At 36.6% G+C, this 22,319-nt stretch overlaps 1 protein-coding gene across 1 annotated transcript in view; it reads right to left on the bottom strand.

The window, feature by feature from the left end:
- The window catches only part of Ndufs4 (NADH:ubiquinone oxidoreductase subunit S4), a 101,041-nt gene that overhangs the window by 48,155 nt on the left and 30,567 nt on the right, over positions 1–22,319 (bottom strand). The window contains exon 2 of the mRNA XM_028784400.1: positions 13,456–13,534. Within this exon, the coding sequence (XP_028640233.1) occupies positions 13,456–13,534 (79 nt within the window). The remainder of the gene's footprint in view (positions 1–13,455; positions 13,535–22,319) is intronic.

Here is a 22,319-nt window from a genome sequence, read left to right as displayed (position 1 = left end):
AGAGAGAGAGAGAGAGAGAGAGAGAGAGAGAGAGAGAACTATTTTAGCCAGGCAGTGGTGGCGCACACCTTTAATCCCAGCACTTGGGAGGCAGAGGCAGGCGGATTTCTGAGTTCGAGGTCAGCCAGGGCTATACAGAGAAATCCTGTCTCGAAAAACAAACAAACAAACAAACAAACAGACAAACAGACAAAGAATTAATTTTTATTTTATGTGTAAGAGTGTTTGCCTACATGTATGTAAGTGTATCACTTTTGGGCCTGGTGCCCTCTTAAAGGCCAGAAAAACGAACTGGATCTCCTGGAACCTAAGTTACAGGTGGTTGTGAGTCCCCTGTGGGTGCTGGGAACTGAAGCACTGCATGCACACCAAGAGGTCTTAACCACTGAACCATCTCTCTATGGTATTTTTATGAGAAAAATTTTATAGACACAGATACCTATAAACTCAAAAGACAAGTTACTTGTTTTCAATGAACAATGGCAAAGAATAAATATTTCTATTTATTAAAAGGGAGAAATGAGGCATAGCGAGGAAACACCAGACCAAATGAAGATTGAAAACTAAAAGGGGCAACACCGAACTCTACAGATCTATGCTTGACACTTGGGGCTTATAGTAGCATTATCTGAGCTTGAATAACCCTGACCCTCCAGCTCTATGGCTTAGTACACACAGCCTCTTTCTTGTTCTGTTCCAATCCATGCCTGGAGCTTCCCTTGGCAAGTACTGAATGGTCCTGCAATCTCAACATCCTGGGATCTCCACTCCAATTTAGGCTTAAACCTCACAACTTTTTGGATTATTAGATTCTTACAGGAAATTTAATAGGCCAACACAGCCTGGCCTCAGCAGCTTTCTGGAACCTTGGTACAGGCATGCATCCATGACCCTCTAACTCTCGCGTACTGCATATCCAGAGAAGCCATCTCACATAGAATAGATGACAAGCTTTGCTGCCAGCTAAAGATGTTGTTAGGCTTCCTAAGTCGACTTGAGAAAACATACTAGGCACTTGTTTACAAGAAAGCAATCCTTTGGGGGAACATTCTCAGTTCCAGTTGTCCTTACAAATGATTTGCATTTTTATAACTTAATTCACTTTAATGGGGGGCAGGAAGGGGGCGGGGCTTGCCTTCAGAACACCTTTTCTATCATTCTACTAATACTAAACTCTTGAGGATTCTCTTTAATGGTGTTTGTCTCTTTTAAGGAAGATTGTGCGCTACCAAATGGGTTCAAGGAACTGAACCCATGTCTTCTGCAAGAGCAAGTCCTCTTAACTACTGAGCCATATCTCCAGCCTCTTTGTCTGAAACTTTAAGCTCACACTGCTTTCCTTACCAAACTATACATTATAAATACCTTTCTGTTTCACTTGTTCTTTCATTTGTGTGTGTGTGTGTGTCTGTATGTATGTACACATGCCAGGTCTGTGCAGGTGCCCACAGAAAACAGAAGACATTTGGATCCCCTGGAGCTGGCGTTATGGGTGGTTGTCAGCATCCTAACATGGGTGCTGGGAACTGAACTCAGGTCTCCTGGAAAAGCAGTACATGAGCCATCTCTCCAACCCCTGAAAGTAGACTGTTGCTTCTAGCCCAGTTCCTACATCCTTGTTCCCTTTTAAAACCTCATAAGCCTCCACTGTCCAAATTTCTCTTACTGTTCTGGTCTTCTAAAGCCTTATCAGAAGAGGCCATTGAGCTCTGCTTACAATACCATGGACATGCCCAGAAGTGTGGCTCCTACACGACTCAAAATCATAGGTGACTAGCCGGGCAGTGGTGGCTCACGCCTTTAATCCCAGCACTTGGGAGGCAGAGGCAGGCGGATTTCTGAGTTCGAGGCCAGCCTGGCCTACAGAGTGAGTTCCAGGACAGCCAGGGCTATACAGAGAAACCCTGTTTCGAAGAAAAAAAAAAAAATCATAGGTGACTGAGAAGGAAGACTAACCATCTGTAATGATGAAAAACTAAGGATGTATTCTGTAATCCCTAAAGCAACTGTGGGGAGCAGGGTATAAAGAAAATAGACTTCAGATGGAGCAAATGGAAAACAAAGAACAAGGCAGTAGCTTTAAGCAAAGAATGCTTATTTTTTTTTTAAGTAGTTATTTTAAACACTAAATTAAAAGGTATAGATTATCAAACTGGATGAAAAAGCAAGACCCAAATATATTAGAAAGATAGAACTGTAAGTGTAAATTGACAAGTAGATTAAAAGTAAAGGAGTAGAATTTAACATATATGATACAAAACTAAGAATAAGAAAACCAGACAGTTATATTAATATCAAAGTAGATTTCAAACAAGCATTAGTGCCAGGATAAAGAGGAGTGTCATGTAAGGATACAGCATCAACTCAGGAAGAACAGACAATAGTCTTCTGTCTTTATGTACTTAAGAGTAGAGACTTAAAATAAGAAAAGCAAAGATCATCCATTATCCAAATAATGGAAGAATCAGTCAAATCATGGTTTAAATGTTCATACTTCTCATTGGGAACTGACAGAACAGATAAAAATATCACTTACGATATATAAAATTTAAATCACACCATTAATAAAATTAAATTTTAATTGTATGGGCTAGGGAGGTGGATCAGCAGTTAAGAGCACTGGCTGTTCTTGCAGAAGAGCTGCATTTAAGTCCCAGCATCCACATATGGCTTACAACTATCTGTAACTCCAGACCTAAGGGACCCACCACTCCCGTAATATACCCACACACATTAGAAATAAAAATATGAATAAGTAGAAATAAAAAGTAATTCAAATTATAATTTAAAAACTTAATTATAATTTATAGACTACTCACAAACATTAAGAATACACATTCTCTATTATATAAAACATTAATAAAGATAAGCCAATGGATGGGGCTATAGATCATTGGTAGGGCACTTGCTTAGTATAACAAAGGGCCTGAACTCAACCCCACCATTACAAATGGAAACAAAGCAAATTCTGGGCAAATAGAATTAATCACAAGAAATTTCATCTTTCAAGTAAGAGAGCCGACTGAAGCTGCAAGAGCTGGTTTAAAAGAATAAAGAATGGACTCAACTCCAAAGACAGGGAGTCTTCAGAAAGTCGTGAAGGCAGTGGCAGGCAGCTGAAAACTTCTCAGAAAAAGATGAGAATCTATGCCAAGCACAGCTCCAGCCACATGGCTCCCAAGTCTCACCCCTGCTGTTGGTTTAGATGAGAAAATAAAGAATCCTATCCGTGTGACTTAGGGACAGTGGCTGTGCACTATTTTGAGAGAGAATGAACCTATGGGTTAAAACTGAGTTACTTTGGGAGACTGAGAAAACAGAATTATCTCAAGACAGAGAACTTGAATTTAACATACCACAGCCCTAGGGTGTGAGACATCTGGAGAGGAGGATATTGGGACAGGTGCCAGATCCTGACCAACTGAAAAGTGAAGGCAGGCCCAGGAGGTGCAGGTAAGGCGTGAAGTACAGTGGATAAGGTAACAAGCCCTCAATGGTCAGGATGGCAGTAGAGTTTTATATTTTACAGTCTTGAGGCTGAGTTGAGGCAGGCAGGGATCGACCTCTAGAGCACTGTTTCTCAACCTGAGGGTCATAACCCCTTTAGGTGACCCTTTCACAGATCACCTACGGCCACAGTAAAACACAGATATTTAATACATCTGTACAGATCTCAGTGCTAAAGCTGCTGTCCACACTTCCAACACACTTGGAGTCACCCCCCCAGCCAGAGTATTTCTCACTCCTTTCGAGACTACCATACAAAGAGTCTTAGTTGGAAAGAGTCTGTCTAGAATATGTATTCTGGACATCTAAGTGTGGCTAGCAGAGGCCCCCAACATTCAAAGAAAGTAAGTCACCTGTGATGTTTAGTACTGAATATCAACTTGACAGGCCTGAGAATCACCTTCTGTGAAGGATTATTTGGATCAGGTTAGCAATATGGCCAGGCCTGTGAGGAATTTTCTTCTTCTTTTAAAAATACCAGAATCTCCTGCTGAAGTATGTTTAGTGTTGCTTGTATGTATCTGGGTTTAAGACTGGCCTTTTGGGATTGGATAATCAAGGGGCTCCTATCTTGATTAGATTGAGTTGTGGAGAGCCACCCTAAAAGTGGGTGGCACTGTTCCTTGGGACTTTATTCTGGACTACAAAAGAGACACCTAGCTAAATACCAGCAATTCATCTCCTGCCTCCTAACTGTCATGCAATGTGACAAGCTGCCTTGAACACTGATACAGTTTACCTGCAGTGATGGAATAGACACTCCCACTCGGAGCCAAAACAAACCTTTATTAGGTATCTTAACACAGCATTCAGAAAACTAAGTAATACACACTACAGTGAAGACGACAGTTAGACCATGGATCCTTGTGTAGCGCAGGCTAAGCATCAGCACAAACCACCAGACAGACAGGAGCTCCCAAGTCCAACTGACCCCAACCTATCCTGCACTCAGCTAGCAGTCTCCAGTTACCCAGAAAACAGAAGGCCTGCTCCAATTCTCCTTCTTTCCTCCTCCCCATCTCCTTTCTCTTCATTTACTACACTTTTACTACCGCTTTCCACCTTTTTGAAAAAAAAAAAAAAAAAAACCAAAACAAACAAAACCTCAATCTTTTATGTTTTCACTTTTTATTTTTCTTCATATAGTCATCAAATTGTGCTCATTTTTTCCATTACCGAGCAGCCTTTGGTTTTCTGGGTCCCCCTTTGCTTCTTTTCCTTTTCTTCTTTTTGTGGAACTCTTACAAACTGTGTTTTATTTTTTATTCTACTTCTAACAGTTACCGAATTTTGTTTTCTAATGTTCTCATTATTGGTAAATCATTGGTTTCTTTTTCTCAACCTCCCTGTTCCTCTCTTTTTCCCCTCCTTTCTCTTTCACTTACATGATTCTGCTTTTCCTGTGATTTCCCCTTTGCTAGCCTCCTACTTTACCCTAAATAATTTTTATTTCAGAATACATCCTAATTTAGTTCTGCCATTTTCTATTTTATTGTCATTGATGATAAATGGGGTGGGCTTTTATTGACTGTTAGAGTATTTCTAAACCTTAATTCGTTTGATGTTGCAGTTTACAGTTTGTTTTTTTCCTCTCCAAGATGTATTAGAAACTGAGTCCACAGGAGTCGTATGTTCAATTAGAAAAACCAAGAATCAAAGTGGGAGAGCTATCCAAATACATGGGAATACAAACTTGCAAAGCAACAGGGCTACTACAAAAGATGAACTCACCAGCTAACTCATGAACCCAAAGACTACTAAGCACATAAAGTGCGAGGTGAAATTTTCAAAACTTCCCTAGTATAAAACTCAAAAAGGATGCAAACAAATAGATGAGTTCAATCCAGGGCCAAGAAAGAAAAGCTAGCAATAGATGAAGAGTCAAGGAAATAGAGGAGAAAATCAGTGACAGAGATGAAAAGTCAGCAGCATAAAAGAACATTTTCAATAAAAAAAAATTGTAAAATGCTGGAAATGAAAAACTCAATGATTGAAATAAAAACACTAGAAAGTATGATCACAAGAGAGTGCCAGGGACAGAGGATACAGTAGAGGAAAAACAATGGGGCCAGGGTAAGAGGATACATGGCCACAATGTCAAAGAACTCCAGAATACAATGGAGATCCACGGCACAGGCAGAGATCAGATAAAAGCTAAAGACATGGAGACTCTATGCAATGGAATTATAGCAGAACATTTCCCAAGTCTAGAGAAAGAAATGGACATCCAAGTACAAAAGGCATTTAGAACTCAACAGACATTGACTAGAAAACTTCCAAATAATATAATCAAAATGTCAAAAATACCAAGGAAAGAAAAAAGTTATAAGGAAAAAATGTTAACTACAAAGGTAAACACAACATTTCTCTCATCAGTACCCCTCAAAGAAAGGAAAGGCTCAGAACTTCAAATCATGAAAATAAGTAAATGCCAATCAAGATTGCTAAACTCTGAAGAACTAGCTTTGAGAAATAAGGACATTTCAAGATAATTACAAACTATAGCCACTCATGACCGTCAAGCCAACACTGAAGACGACAGCAAAAGGAATACTATACAGAGAGGAAGTAAGAGTCTCAATCATGATAGTACCGGGAAGAATTTTACAGAAACAATGGGATAGCCTATTGGGAAAGGCATGTGTTGCCAAGTCAGATAATATGAGTTCCACCCCCAGGACCCACATGGCAGAAGGAGAGAAGAACCAAGTCCTCCAATTGTTCTCTGGCTTCTACACTTACGCTATGCCCTGCCCACCTCCCACATGTTAATAATTGTAAAATCTTAAATTAGCTCCAAGTGTTTTTCATTGTTTTCTTGTTGTCTGCTTGTTCTTTGAGATAAGTTTTCTCTGTGTAGCTCTGGATATCCAGGAACTCACTCTGTAGACCAGGCTGACCCCCACTTGACTCTGCCTCTTGAGTGATGGGATTAAAGGCGTGTACTACCACCACTCAGCAATTAGCCCCACTCTTTAAAAAAAAAAAAGGCAAGGAACTTTATATAAGAAACAGATGAAACATGGATAGCTAGGTGGGAAAAAGATCTGTCATGTCCAATACAGTGAACCAGCACATCTATAATACAACTGAACCCCATTCACACATTTCTAGAAATGTGTAGCATAGAAAATGGCAGTTTTACGGAGATACAGCACATTCCTCACAGTGAAGCCTCCACATCATTGCTAATTTTAAAAACAGACCCATTTTGTAGAAATTCTAATACCTGTACTGTTGAAGGCACTATTCGTAAGAGGAGAATTAAAGCAAAGAGTAGGTCAAATAAAATTAGAAACTCTAAACAGGGAAACAAAGTTTGCTAGCCTCAAACTTTTCTTCTTTCTTTTGCTCTAATTCTACATTTTATTCCCTGGGATATAAAACATAGAAAGGAAAAATAATTGTCTTTTCAATTTGGCAAATTGGCCAATTAAAAAAGCTATAACATAAAGAGCAATATTTTCTACTATCAATGAGATCAAAACCAAGCAAAATCCCAAACTAAAACCAGAACTGACTGGAAAGTTTTCTCTCACAAAAGCTTTAAAGTTCTATGAACCAATTAGCAGAACAAAAACTTACCTAAAGACAGAACAGACACTTAATAGTTGGCTGTACTGTGCTAAATGAAAACTATTGGACAAGCAGCTTGCTGCAAGGAGATAACATACAGCACAAACATTTTGGATTTGTTACTAACAGAATGATATGTATTTTCACACTAGCATTGTCTTGAAAATAGCAAAATAACCTTTAAATAAATTCTAATAAATACAATATTATCAACTCTAACTTAATGAGAGCCAAAGTGACAACATAATAACATGTAAGAATCTGAAATTCTTAAAAGCAAGTGTCCAGTACTATTCAAACTTTCCGTACACAGCAGGTAGTAAAGCAAGAAAAGCACAGACACAGTTACTCTCCTGGAGCCCACAATAGAAGCTGTTACACAGACCTCGCATACTACAGGTCTATGCATTCACCATGTTGTGGCTATTAACAGTTTAAACCTTTACTGTATTTTGCTAATTGGTGCATAGAACTTTAAAGCTTTTGTAAGATAAAACATTCCAGTCAGTTCAATTCTTCAGTATTGTTCGAGTGTTCTAAGTAGGAACAAAGAGGAAAATAATCTGCTTTAATTGCTGAAGAATCACAGATAATAGAGATGGCTGAATACTGTAGACGAAAAATCTTTTGTTCTTCTAGCAATTTAATATAGCTAGTCTGTAAGCTTTTATGGTTCCTGTCTCTATATAAAAGCTATTATTTTTCACATTTATTTCCTTTGTAATATTTCAAAAGTATAAGTTTCATACAGCCTAGTAATATGTTAGAATTACATTTTTGGAAACATATTTTGGAAATAAAAGTTCTGCATTTATATAGAGAATCTTATCTACAAAAATTATATGTATAAACATTCTGCCTTAATGATCATTATTGTTAAATGAAATGTACAAGTTAGTACACTTGCTGCACTTGCTTTAAAATTGTTATGCCATCAAAAGTAGAAATATTTTTACCTTAATTCTATAACAAACTTTCAACAAATTTCACTGCATATTTTACATATAAACATAAAAACTATTTTATATTAATGCATATGCTTATATATAATCATATGATTCAAACATGAAATATAATAATCTTAAAAATAATAACATTCTATGATTATTAGCACATTACCAATTAACCCATGCAACCAGAAACTTTCTAGTTTAAGCATAAAAAGATGTCTTATTGTTTGAGTCTTTGATATTTTTCAAAATACTGCCCACACTTTTGTCCGTTGGCGTTATGCCCACATATTTATAATACTAAAGAGGCCAATCTAGGGTGGCTCCCTCCCTTCCCTAGACTTATAATCGCTATCCCTGCAGTCTTCATTGCTACTCATTGTTTTTAGTAGTTTAGGTAACAGTCCACAGCGAAGTACATTCTAAAATACTTTTCAAAATATAAATGAGATTGCAAAGTAACATTTATAGCCAGCCAATGCCCTTTCTTTACATTTTAAATCTAATAGTCCTAGTCATGCATCTTAAATAGTCCTATTTAGTTGAAGCAACATTATCTGTATTTAGTAAAAGAAAGAAAAACCCACATGTTTAACTGCCACCATGGTAGATTCGCAAAGAATGATTCTTTGATGTAAAATGAAATACTACTTACTGAATAAAACATTAAAAAAAAAAATCCCTTCTACCCTTCAAAGAGACATATTCTTTGACCCAGTGCTCCAGACTAAAGCCTTGAAATTTTGCAAAAGAATGTGTGTGAGTAAAGTCCAGACAAAACAGACACTTGAGCTGCCAGAAGGCTGCATAGCCCCAACTGCAGACACCACTTAGAATCTAACAGAGATAGTGCTGCATCTCCAACAGAAGTAATCTCACCAACAGAAAGCTGACCCCTGTGAGGGGAGGGACACAGTCAAAGAAAACGTAAACCTTCCACTGAGGTTTATCTTTCTGTATGGGTCACTTACTGGTAAACTGTAAATCTAACTTTATAAATTTCATCAAGAATTTTTAGTACATAAGAGGAAAAATAACACTACAAAATGCTTACACAGCAAATCTACTTGCATTAGTTTTGAAGGTTTGCAAAAAAGATTATTCAATGAAAAAAATTTTAGAACAAGTTGAAGTCATGAAGATTAAAGCAACACAAAATTCTACTGAAATAAGTCACTGCTTACATTCATCTAAAACAATAATATTAAAATCTCACAGCTAAAATTGCTGCTAGCACCATGTGGTTATTATCAAGTAGCAGTGATTTATTGCAAGTAAGATCATCTTTAATGGCTATATTATGGCAATTTGGAAGGAATTTAATAAAATACTACTGGCCAACCTAACAATGATTATTTTTCATGCATACTTGACTTTTGATAAAATAACAGTGGCAATTAAAACTACCAAGATTGGTAGTATTTTTACATTAGTAGTATTACACTATAAAAACATTTTTCCAGAAAGCTTTGAAATGACAGCTGCCCTTCTCCATCCTCTCAAAAAAGCCAGATTTATACATTACTAAAAGCTTCCTATTTGATATGCTTTATAGATTCATGTATAACCATAAAGCCATCATAAAGGTTAAAAACATATAATATTAACTAGTTTATGGACAAAATAATCAAACATATAAATGAAAATAATCTCAAATGTCAGTATTATTTGGTCTTGGATCTGAGGCAATGGACTAAGGTGTACATGGTACATATCAAACAGACCTAGACTTGCGGTTCTCCCAGCATCCCTCAGTGCCTCCATGGCATACCTGCTGCTGGGCTGCCCTTCCCCCGGAGCCTCCTCCCTATACAGTGCAGACACTTTGCTTGCTCCTATTCTTTCTCCCTCTGCTTTCTGCATACATGCACTTTCTCTTTGTCACCAGCCACCACAGTGACTTCCCTGGCCTCCTCCTTTGAGGCCAATGAACTCTCTGCCAGAGAGTAGCTTCCCTATAAACTGGCCTTTAATATAATCTAATCTGGCTTAAATTGGCTCATCTCACCAGAAGCATGAGTGGCATGTGACAACATTCAATGAGCGCTTTGAACAAAGGGATGATGACAGCCAACAGAGTTTTCATAAAACTAATCTCCTAATACCACCTGTTCAAGCTCACTCTGTAGCACTTTCAGTAAGAATGGAAACTACACTGATAAGAATCCCTTTTCTATCTTTGTAGTCCTATTTTAACTGGGTAAATTGTTGACTTAAATTTTGACAAATAAGTAGTCAGTGCACTAAAATAAAATGCATACTAACTTGATTTAAAAGCAATTAAAAGTGTACTGTATGCAAGTATAACTCATGCTTTGGTTATTTAGGGAGAACTCAGAGTCTTTTTACATTCTCTATATATAGGAAGAATAAAAGGACATGCGTATTCATCAAATCTACTGAAGGAGACTGAGGTGGGGAGGCATACAGAGGGGAACATTTGCCCTTCCAATAAAACTCAGAAACAAGAACATTCTTTCCCCAGCCTCCATGGCCCAGCAGCTCCTTCCCTTAGAAAAGCCAAGGGCAAAGCAGCTGTTTGCAAGCTTTCCTCCGATCTGTAGCAGGCATCACATATTTTGAAATAATAATAGTACAACTCACAAAAACATTTAAAAAAAAACTCGATATTCCTAAATGTTTATAAAATTATTTTAGAATATTTTAAATATTTAATGTTTGAATTCTTGTTAGTAAAAAGATGAATTAGAAATTTATACATAACAACCAAAAGCATTCTTAGGAGTTATCCTTAAATTTTTAACCACACTATAATATAAACTAACCAAACAAACAGAAAAAAGTATACCAATCTAATAAACTGGTTCTTTTGTTGGTGGTGGTTTTCGTTTTCTTTTTTCTTTTTTTTTTTTTTTTTTGAGACAAGATTTCTCTGTAGCCTGAACTGTCTTGAAATTTGTTTTGTAGACCAGGCTGGCCAAGAACTCAAGAGATTCACCTGTCTCTGCCTCCCCCGTACTGGGATTAAGGGCATGCACCACCATGCCTGGCATAATATGTCTTACATTACATTATCAACATTAAAGTGATAGTTTCATAGCCTTTAAAATAGTCATGGGATTTATATTCTAAAATACTTTAATCATTAATGTTTATACACACATGTAGCATATATGTATAACAATCTTCTTTTGCTCAAAATGCAAATATAATTTCAAACACTCTGTAAATGCTCTTCTGAGTCTGTGAACTTCTCATTATGCTACTTATTTTTCTCTTCTTTAGAAGCTTTGTAGGAACAAGACATACAAATCCAGGAGTACTTTGTTACCTACAATTGGAATATAAAAATAAATAACTAAAACTCTAATTTAGGGGTTTGGTTACCCCTTTTAAACATTATTTCAACAACTGTGGCTATGTGCAGGAACTCAGGGATTTCTAATAGACTATATACTGGCACTTGACTAACATACTTCCAGAAAAAGAACCATACTGGTGGCGATATAGAGAGAGCAAAATCCACTGGTGATATACAATTGATTTTGTGACATATAAGTAAGTATCATACTAAACTAGTCCTCAATTGCTTGTTTAGAGTAATATAGAAATCAGATGCTTCTTTAAATAGAAAGAGCCAGGAAACACTATTCAAATATATAAAACTTGAATAAACAATAACAGTATAACAACAAGCTTATCCTTGGGTTTCAAAAAGGTGGTCAAGAAAATTCAAACAGGGGCTGGAGAGATGGCTCAGAGGTTAAGGGCATTGATGATTGCTCTTCCAGAGGTCCTGAGTTCAATTTCCAGCAACCACATGGTGGCTCACAACCATCTGTAATGGGATCCAATGCCCTCTTCTGGTGTGTCTGACAGCTACAGTATACTCATATAAATATAATAAATAAATCTAAAAAAGAAAATTCAAACACTAGTGCTGTTGCCATTAAGTGGTGGTTAGAACATGTGATAAGAAATAGTTCCTCTTCCATATAACTGCCTTGCTTCCTTTATTCTCAAATAACCATGTATATTTGATTATGATTTTTAAAATGAATAGATGGTCAGTATGAAGCATCTAGGAAGGGGGAGCAGGAACCCTGAAAGCAAGAAAAAGAACAGCAAGTTCCATGTCTACAGTATACTCTACAAACGGATACTACAAAGCAAACCTAGGGACAAAATCAGAAACTAAATCATGCAAGGCCTTGAAGGCCATCAGGATTTTAATGTTAACTGTTAAGGCAATAAGAACGCAAAAGGATTCTACACAAGAGTTGATGAAAACAACACTTAAAACGTCTATCCTGACTATCCTGGGGAAAATGAACCAGGAGATTAAAATACATGAGAGGACCAATTATGACATTATTGCAGTAATTTACCTGGTGCTGTCTACAACAATGGTTCTCAAACTGTGGGCCACAATCCCTCTGGGGTGTCATGTATCAGATATTCTGAATATCAGATATTTATAGTACAATTCGTAACTGTAGCAAAATTACAGCTCTGAAGTAGCAATAAAGCAGCATTAGGAAGGTTGAAATCACTGGTTTACACCAAGATGGTGGTAGTGTCAACAGGCAAGTCTAATAAATAATTTGAATAAAAAGCACTTAGCCTGAGGGCTAAGACACAAATTTTCCAAACTCTCTGCTTACTTATACATCTGTTATCTTTAGTAGTGTAAGTAGAAATTTCAGAGTGACTTGTTTGGATTGTGCTTACAAGTTCAAGGTTAAGTGATAAAAGAGTACATCACTGGAAAGGAACTGGGGATGGTGGAGTAGAGAAAGCTTGCCTAGGAGGCGGTAATTAGGAGATACTCCCATTTATATAGTAAACTACATAATAAATGAAGTACATACTTACGCTACTATTAGACATTTGTGCCAGTAGTCTTGAAAATATTACAAAATTCCTCTGTTGTATAATATAATCACTTATATCAAATTATATCTAAACTTGAAGATATTTTTAAAAGATAACTACCAAAATTTTACTGACTGATGATAGAAAAAATATTATTCATTTGTTGTTAGCTATAACTTAACTCATTAGTATGCAGAAATGATGGTTATGGGCACACATAAACACACAGTGATAACAACACTGCATAGCTCTAGGAAGACCCAATATATTTAATTTAGAGAGCACTGATAGGTATCATATAGTTTAAATGGTAGCGTAACTTAAAAATTTAAAAACAATATATTTATTTCAAAATAAGTGTTCCAGTTACTACTCATAAGTATTTCAAAAATAGAAACCTTTATTTTTTTAATATTTGTATATGATAATGTTTGCATATAATATTCAATTTTTTATTTTATTATGAAAATCTTAAGGTTTGTGTATAACTTTCCTAGAAGAACTCAGACCACTCTACTGAATAATCTACTGTACAAAACCATGCCAAATGGCAGAATCACAGCAGCATGTTGTAAGAAATCCTTACCAGTTTCTCATCAACTCTTATAAGCTGTGTGTCCCGAGCTTGGTCCTCTGCCAGCTTCCATGTGGATGTGCTCAACAACCTGCAGTGCAAGACTTGGAGTTAAAGGATTATCTTGCCATGAGGAAAGAGAAGCAGACAGACTTACATAAACACACTGCTTTAACAGTATCTGTCTTCTTAAAACTAAAAAGGAAAGGAAAGAAAGAGAAGACGGCACAAAAGCCCTTTTTCTCCCCAATTAGTTCTGTCTGCTGAGTTTTGGCAAACTCTCACTTGACAGTTCACAACAGGCGGCACTTTATGTCACTCTACAGACTCTCACAAAAAGTCACCAATGAAAAAACTGAACTGCTCTCTATGAGGGTACAGTGGTTGGTTTGTCAAGACCGGGCGAAAGCATGCAAACTGGTACCAACTGTTTTGGAATGCTGATTCCTAAATGATGGCATCAGGGAAGGAGTTGGGAGACAGGGAGGGGGTCCTCAGTTATGAAGCTTATTTGTTTCTTCACTCTCAATTTAAAGCGATTAGAAATTATTTGATTGGTTATTTTAACTAGTGTTGTTAGTCCAGTCCCTTATCTTGTTCACAAAACTGAAGAAGGTCTGAATGAATAATTAAAACAGAAAATGTTGTTGGATGGGCACAAAATCAATTCCTTTCATGACGTCTTTTTTCTTTAACATAGTCTCATGTGCTCTAGCCTGGAACTCCCTATATAGACCGGGATGTCCTTGAGTGTCTGATATCCTTGCCTCCACACCATCATGCCAGTTTATGTGGCAGTGGGGACTAAATCAGGATTTTCTGCATGCATGGCAGGTATTCTACAGACTTAGCTACATTCTCCAGGTCACAACTTAAAAAATTTATACATGGAAAAAAAAAACTTTTAAGACTTGCTATATAGTAATGAGATCACAATAGATTCTAACCCTTTCTGGTATTGTCTGTGTGGGGCGGGGTACGAGTGTTGTTTGTTTTAAGAGTCTTGAACTTGCTATGTTGACAACAGTGGCCTTGAACTCAGGGATCCCTTCTGCCTCTAGAGTGCTGGAATTAAAGGTATGCATCATCATGCCTAGCAGGATTCAAATTTTTATTTAAAATAATAAATTCATGAATTTAATTTCAGAAAAAAAATGCCTACATACAAGAGCATATATAATATATATTTACTGTATAGGTAATGTGTTAAACAAATACTCCCTAGATAAATTTCAAAATGTCAGAAAAAGATGTTCTCTAATTCCAAATATTTAATATAGCAACTAAGGACCAGAGTCAATGCCATAGTGGTAGTGCATCTATCTGCCTCACAAGGCAGATACCCAGCATTTCTCCTGACTCTCAAGAATATACCGACAGTATATAATCTTTTAATCCAAATGTACTGTAAAGATGATAACAAGCAAGTTTTACAAGACAGTAAAAACTCAATTTCCAAGCAAGGCAAGACCAATTCACTGAATAGGGATAGTTCCCAAGCTATCAAAGAGTTAGTACCAAAAAAGTAAATAAATAAAAAAATAAATAAAAACAGGAAAAGGATCAGTATTAGCATTTATCAGTAGTCATTAAAAGTGACCAAAAACTACATAAAAATGTTAAGAAATAGGAAACATAAATCAAAATACATCAAAGTGCTATTTCATATCTTTTAGGTTATACACAACCAGACTATCCTCATTGACAGGAACAGAGAGAAACTGGAATCTCTGTAGAATATAAGATAGTAAGTATAAAACTGTGCAAAATAATGTAGTAGTATCTTTAAAAAAATTATCATTTTATGTGGCCATCCCATTATTGAATATATGCATCAAAGATTAAAAATAGTGTCTTTAGCAGATCTTTACACCAGCACTCCTAACAGTGCTACCTAGTCTAAAACAAAAATAAACAATATTAAGAATTATGTAAACACTTTTGTAACTATACTGATCATACTTCCAGATTTCAGAAGTATTAATCTTAATTCTCTGCCCAAAGGATAAATCTCTGCCAGCTATACTTGTAATTATCAGCTACCATCATTAAAGTATACAACTTGTGTGTGTGTGTGTGTGTGTGCGTGCGCATATAGATTCACTGTAAAGAAAGAGAAAGAGAGACATCTTATTTCTAGCTCTGGTTTGACAAGTGCTCCCTGTGAGCACTTGCTTCCTCTGTTCCTCTGCTTCCAGATTGCATTCTCTATGTTTCTAAATTGAGGAATTTACTGCTCTAATACTTCTAATTAATAAAAGTCTAGGTGATTACAGTAAGTACAAATGAATACACTTCTAATTTGTTAGAAGAATTCTCTGTATAATAATAGTATTCTCTACTCATAGCTTTATGGGAGATTATGGGATATTTTGGAAAAACTCATGAAAGTACATGTTTTTTGTAAACACATAATTTCAGCCCGTTTGGGCAAATACCTATGTGAATAAATGCTAATCTTATGTTAAGATATTATGCTTTTTAACCATGCTTTTTAATAAACTTCCATACTGCTTTCTAAAGTGGCTGGACAATCTTATATTCCCACTAATAATATGTGAGGCTTTTTTTTCTACTTTTGCTAGTATTTGACTGGGGCCATTACTGTAGTTATTGGCCATTCTAATAGGTGTGCAGTGCTAGCTCACTGTTGTTAGCACCTTGCCCACATTCTAGGTGGGCTATTTTTTATTTTTATTTTTATTTTTTACTTATTATAACTCTGTGTGTGTGTGTGTGTGTGTGTGTGTGTGTGTGTGTGTGTAGGATGCCACATGCCAAGGCATGCATGTAGAAGTCAGAGAACACTTCATGGACTTGGCTATCTCCTAACTTACTAAAATCACTGGTCTTATGTGGTAAGTGTCTTTTACCTGGACCATCTCACTAGCTTTGGAGGAAGTGGGGGGCGGGGGGAGCTGGGTCTTGTTATGTAGCCTAGGATGGCTTCAAAATTGCTATCCTCCTGTATCAGCCTCCTTAGTTCTGGCATTACAGGCCACCAAGCCTCATTGTCTACCAAATTCTCTGTGTATTAAAGACAACTATCTTTCAAAGATGAGTGTTCTGAAAACATTTCTTCTGTTCTGTAACTTGCCTTTTTATTCTCTTTACAGTATATTTCATGGGACAGAAACTTACTTTACTTTTTTGAGACAAGGACACATGGTATAACTCTAGCTGGATTGGCATTCACCATATAGACCAGGCTGGCCTTTAACTCAGAGATCAACCTGCCTCTGTCTCTGGAGTGCTGTGATTAAAGGCACAAAAACTCAATGAAGTATAACTTGTACACTTTTTCTTTCATGGATCATAAGTTCTGTGCCTTACTAACATATCATACATACACATTTGTGAGAATCTACTGGACTTCCTTTGTTCCCATTTCCTAGGTTTAATATAGACCTTGTAAATTCTGGGGTGCTTGACTGTTTTGACATAGCAACTTGCCCATGCAGGCCTCAATGTTCTGATCTCAAGTGATCTTCTTGCCTCATAGCTCTCAAGTAGTTGAGAATACAAGCATGTGCCAAAACACCCAGCTTACAAATACTGATTTTAATGCTCCAAAGCGTATAATATAGGACAGATGAACTTCCCTGCTAAAACCTGCTGGAATTGCAGATTTGTGTTGCAGGATATTTGATCACACTGTGAACCCCAAGCTTGTGTTATTTACTGGGAAAAAACAACTGTTTCTGGTTGCTCAGTTCTAGCACACATCTTTAATCCAAGAGCTTTCTGTTTGTTGTAAACAGGATTAAATAAAGTCAATTATAGGTCAAGAGGCAGAGCAACCAACCAGTTGACTGGAACTGACCATAGGGAAAAGTGATAAAGAGTAAGTCAGGAGGACGGATAGAGAGATATGTGGGAAGCAGAAGGGAGGGACATTCAGTTTGAGGGGGTTTTGAGGTAGTGTGGAGGGGAGCCATGAGTGGTTAATATAGCTATGAATCTATGGGGATGTGATTATTGCAGCAATGGAAAAACACTGATTAGCATTCCTCCAATCTCAGAAACAAACCATTAATAATGTTTCTGAGAAAAATATTAAAAGGTATTATCAAGAACAGTCACAGACTCTCCAGGTTGTTTAAAAGTAGGAGACAACAGCTTCAGAGAGACACTGGATAGTAGAAAAACTGAATTAAATCAGCCTGTATATTTTAAAGATGTGTTTTAACTTCAGAATGTATGTGTTAATGTTGGGGAAGAGGTTTTGTCTTTGTTTCCACAGGAGAAGGAATGCTATGGATACCATCAAACTTCATAAAGATTAGATTTGAACACGAAAGATCTCCTGAGTAAGGAGAGGTGATAGTTAATCAGCCAGCTTGGTCATTCAGCCCAAACTAACTTATAACGACTAACAAATGCCTTTCAGTTGATCAGGCATGAAAAATAAAAATAAATAATATTTTCTAATGATAATAAGATAAAAAGTTAAGGTACACATTGCTTACTGACATGAAAATGGGTTTTCTTAAACCATGCATTTTAATTTCAAATTAGAATGTTATACTGTAGATATAATGTGGCCCATGCCATCTTGGACATCAGCTTTTGAGTTTTCTTCTTAAATAAAAAGGATATTTTGTTGTTTGGTACACAAAACAGAGTTATGAGATTTAAGATGTTTTAAGTAAATTCAATCTCTAAGTTGGAGTGCTCTAAATTTGGAGCTAAGATAAAACTTTTGAGCAGGGCAGTGGTAGCTCAAGCCTTTAATCCCACCTGAGACAGGCAGATCTCTCTAAGTTAGTTTTTTTCTAAATTCTAGAGTTACAGTTAACAAGGCGGTGGTGGAGCATGCTTTTAATCCCACCACCCAGGAGCAAAACTCAGATGCAGCTCCTAATTGATACATTTGCATGCACACTAGAGAAATCACATACCATATTACAAGTTATTATAAAAACAGGTTTACTAGAAAGGTAGCTAATTTCCAATGGGGTCAGGAACAAAGAGTAGCTCTGACAACTGCCGGTAAGCTCATCTCTGTGCATGTAGCCCTGACCAATATTGACCCAGATGATAACCTAATTATGGATATCATATTTATTGGTGAATTGGCAACTGGGGACTTCTCATAAAGCAAAAAGGAGTTCACCAACATTGGCCTCTTGCCTTCTAGTGCAAATGTCTTCCATATACAGAAAATACATATTCTCTGAGATACAAATCTGGACATTGTACAAGGCATAAAGAACCTTATACTCAGTCACTGCCAAACACCCTATGGTTGTAAGGGTGTCCCCTTACAATGATGGATGAATCTGTTCAAAGGCAGAGTCCATGGAAGGAAAGGTATTATAGTGGACCTGGTACCTATCTGAATTCCTTCATGATTAGGAATGGTAGCAAAGGGGTCTGTGCCTTCCCACACTGAGGAAATAGCTCAGTTGCCATCCCCATCCCTAAACTAGTCACAGCATTTGCTGACACATGGTTTACTGATGGTCATCAACCACTTATGGAACCAAAATTAATGGAACCAGGGGCTATAGACCAGGGGATGGAATGGCCAGTACTTAAGAAGGAACCTCAAAATCAGCACAGCACCACTGGCTATAAGACAAACAACTAGGAAAGCAAAAGGAAAATCTCTACGCCCAGTTCATGGTGCAGATGTAATTCTTAAGCTATATAGTCAGCAAAATGGGAAACGACTACCTGGCAGATAAATGGCAAAGATATCTATCTGGTCATGGGAAGCATGAATGGAAACGACAAAACCTAGCAAAATTTAGCAAAGACATCAAATTTTATGTAGATTATACAAGCAAGACAGACAAAACATCTGAAAATAATGAATTAGTGGACACATTGCATCATGTTTAATTAAGACTACCATATTAAAATTTGCCAGGGAACAAATTCAGAACAAATCAGCAAGAATGATAGATTACACATTTGAAAAATCTGAAAGTTTACCACTAACACTAAAAAATAAGGGGAAGTGGAGAATCAAATTAAATCAGGACAACTTTATAGAATTACTATCATAAGGAATTCATAGTCAGATGATGGTTCATATCTTTAATCCCATCATTTGGGAGGCGTATACCTTTAATCCCAACACTTGGGAAGCAGAAGCATATCCATAGGAATTACAATGATTTATATTTAGATACCTCTTGTAAAAGTAAAATATCCTTTGTGATCTAAAAAATAAATATAATTAAATCTTGAATTAATGTATAAAGGGGAATATAGGTATATTTATCCACACATACTAAGGTATATTTTAGTTTCAAATTTTCAAAAGAATTTTTAAAATTTTAACTGTAAGATAATACTTTTACTTTTGCTAAAAAGCATTTTGCTCTAGAAAAAATATATGCTGCCAAAAAAGGAACCCCCAGAGTTAGGGTTGGGGCAGGGTTTTGTTTTTATCTTTCCAGGAGAATAAAAGCATCGAACTAAGTAATCTGGAGCCCCCTGACAGGTGAAACATCCGAAAAAAGCGGATGTATCATCAAGACAATATGTCCCAAGAAAATGAGTAAATTGGCAAAGCAGTATAACCCACTTCCAGCTCACCTCTGCTGCACTCTACAGACATAGTAGCAAATGGTCTTTATGTGGTACCATTCAATCAAAAATTAAAGCTGGCCTTGGGGCTGGAGTGTGGCTCTCTCCTTCTCTAAATCCACACATGTCTGTTAAAGGAAAATCCAAAAATCTCTGACTCTTATCAGAAGAGCCACTAACACTGGACAGAAGAAAACAAAGAATAAGGTTCTATTCTATTGCCACTGTGTCAATCTTTCGGTGTTCATTTGACTCTCTAAAACTTTTCTTAAGGTATAAATATTATCTCAAAGTCTCTAAGGTTATTATGTATATATAAATTTTCTGTCTCAATACTAGTACTCAAACAGAATACTAATTAGAAATAAGCTTCATCTAGATTCCTGTATGTGTTTTCAGGTTGGAGTCTGAAGCAGGTAACTAGGAACAGTTTGTTTACCTCAGATGTACTTAATAGATTGTGGTCCGCAAACCTTTCAAAGATCTGCTAAATGTGGGATTTGCTAACAGTACCAAGTGAGGTGTCTGAGAAAATGACGGAGCCCTGCAACCACCTGCAAATCCACCTGGACTGTGGTATCACTAACCACTGGATAAAGTGCTCCATGCCTCTTCTGTTTTAAATGACTGAAATAATTTTATTCAAATTGTACCAAAACCCAATTTGATTAAAAGTAAACTTCTTGACCTATATTACAAATAGTACTACTACTTTGAAGCAATTAACCGTACCGACTAAAAATAATTTAGCCAACATTCCCCTATCATCTGTGCTAATTCAAAGACATGGCTGCAAATATCTTTGCCCTCCTCCTTCCTCCTAGCAGCTGGAGAACATGACCCTCTGCAGTGAGACTGAGCTCTGTACTGCCTGCTCAGTAGAATGAAGCTATGTGTATTTCCAGGGCAGGATTTGAGAGGTTAGCGGTTTCTACTTCCTATCTCTTGAGACATTGATTCTTGGCATCTGTCATCCTTGGAATCTAGAGATCATGGTATGAAGATCAGATTGTCCCACAAAGAGGTCCATGTAAAGAAGAGGAACTGACATCCTGTATCACTTTGCCACCCAGAAACATGATTTCTGTTTAACATTCATGTTAAGTACATAGTACATGTTAACTACATACACAGTACAGAGCAGACAAACCTTCCCAAAACCTCAGATTTGCATGCACATCCTTTCATAAAGAGTCAGCAATATATTTTTAATTTCTGCATATACCTGAATATTTATGTATAAACATTAAAGCTCAGCTAGTAATTTCAAAACCAGAAATGATTTATTATATATGAAATAAAATTCCTACTCTTATACAAATCTCTAAGGAATTAATATCCTTAGTCTTTTAATTATAACCTATTATGTTTGTTTTCAACTTCTTACAAATTGAATTAACCCAAAATTCATATTAAATCAAATCACAGGAAAATATGATTGAGATTATACCTGAAATGATAAAGTAATAATATATGTTCTCTACATCACAATAACTATCTTGGACCTGAAATGTGTTGAAATATTAATCGCTCTCAATTCATGACCTTAAACACTCTCAAGAATTTGAATCAAGAGAAATTTTAAATGATCATCAGCATGCTATATAATCTAGCAATAAAACTAAGGATGGCAGGATTAAAGGGAACAGCTAAAGGGCGCATTTGGTAAAGATGCTCGATTCCTGGGACTTAGACAGGAGAACCTAGTCCCACAAGTTGTCCTCTGCCTTTCAATTATCCACCTTAGTTTATATGTGTTTGTGTGTGTGTGTGTGTGTGTGTGCTTGTGTGTGTGTGTATGTATCCTAAAATTTTCATAAGACCATTTTAATATTCTGGGAAAATACAGAGTAGAATAACAGGAAAAACAAAGATTCCACAAGTGCTTTAATTCAAGAAAATAATAGTGAAATGTTTCTCTTGTAATTTCTTTATCAAAACAAATTTACCTCATAATTCAGATTTACTACAGTAATTTCTATAATTGAGAAATGATGCCCTTTCCCTCCTATGAACAAGGAAAACTTGTGATAGGAATTAACAGTATGTAATAGAATATAAAGGATATCACAAGACGTAAATTCAAGAAGCTAAGCATCCACCATAGGCCACTAAAGAGAAAGAGAGCCATAGAAACCTGACATAAAAGGAAGAAAAGAGGGCAAGGTAGAGAGATAGTTCAGTAGTTAAGAGTACTTCCTGTTCTTTCAGGGGACTCAGGTTCTTTCAGGGACACTCACTTTTAGTTCCAGAGGATCTGCTCTTAGGGATACCAAACATACACATAGTACACACACACACACACACACACACACACACACACACACACACACACA

Source organism: Grammomys surdaster, unplaced genomic scaffold, assembly GCF_004785775.1.
Source record: "Grammomys surdaster isolate TR1022 unplaced genomic scaffold, NIH_TR_1.0 99, whole genome shotgun sequence".
NCBI classification, from domain to species: domain Eukaryota; kingdom Metazoa; phylum Chordata; class Mammalia; order Rodentia; family Muridae; genus Grammomys; species Grammomys surdaster.
The sequence above is the reverse complement of the archived record's forward strand: the minus strand, read 5'-3'. Positions and strand labels throughout refer to the sequence as shown.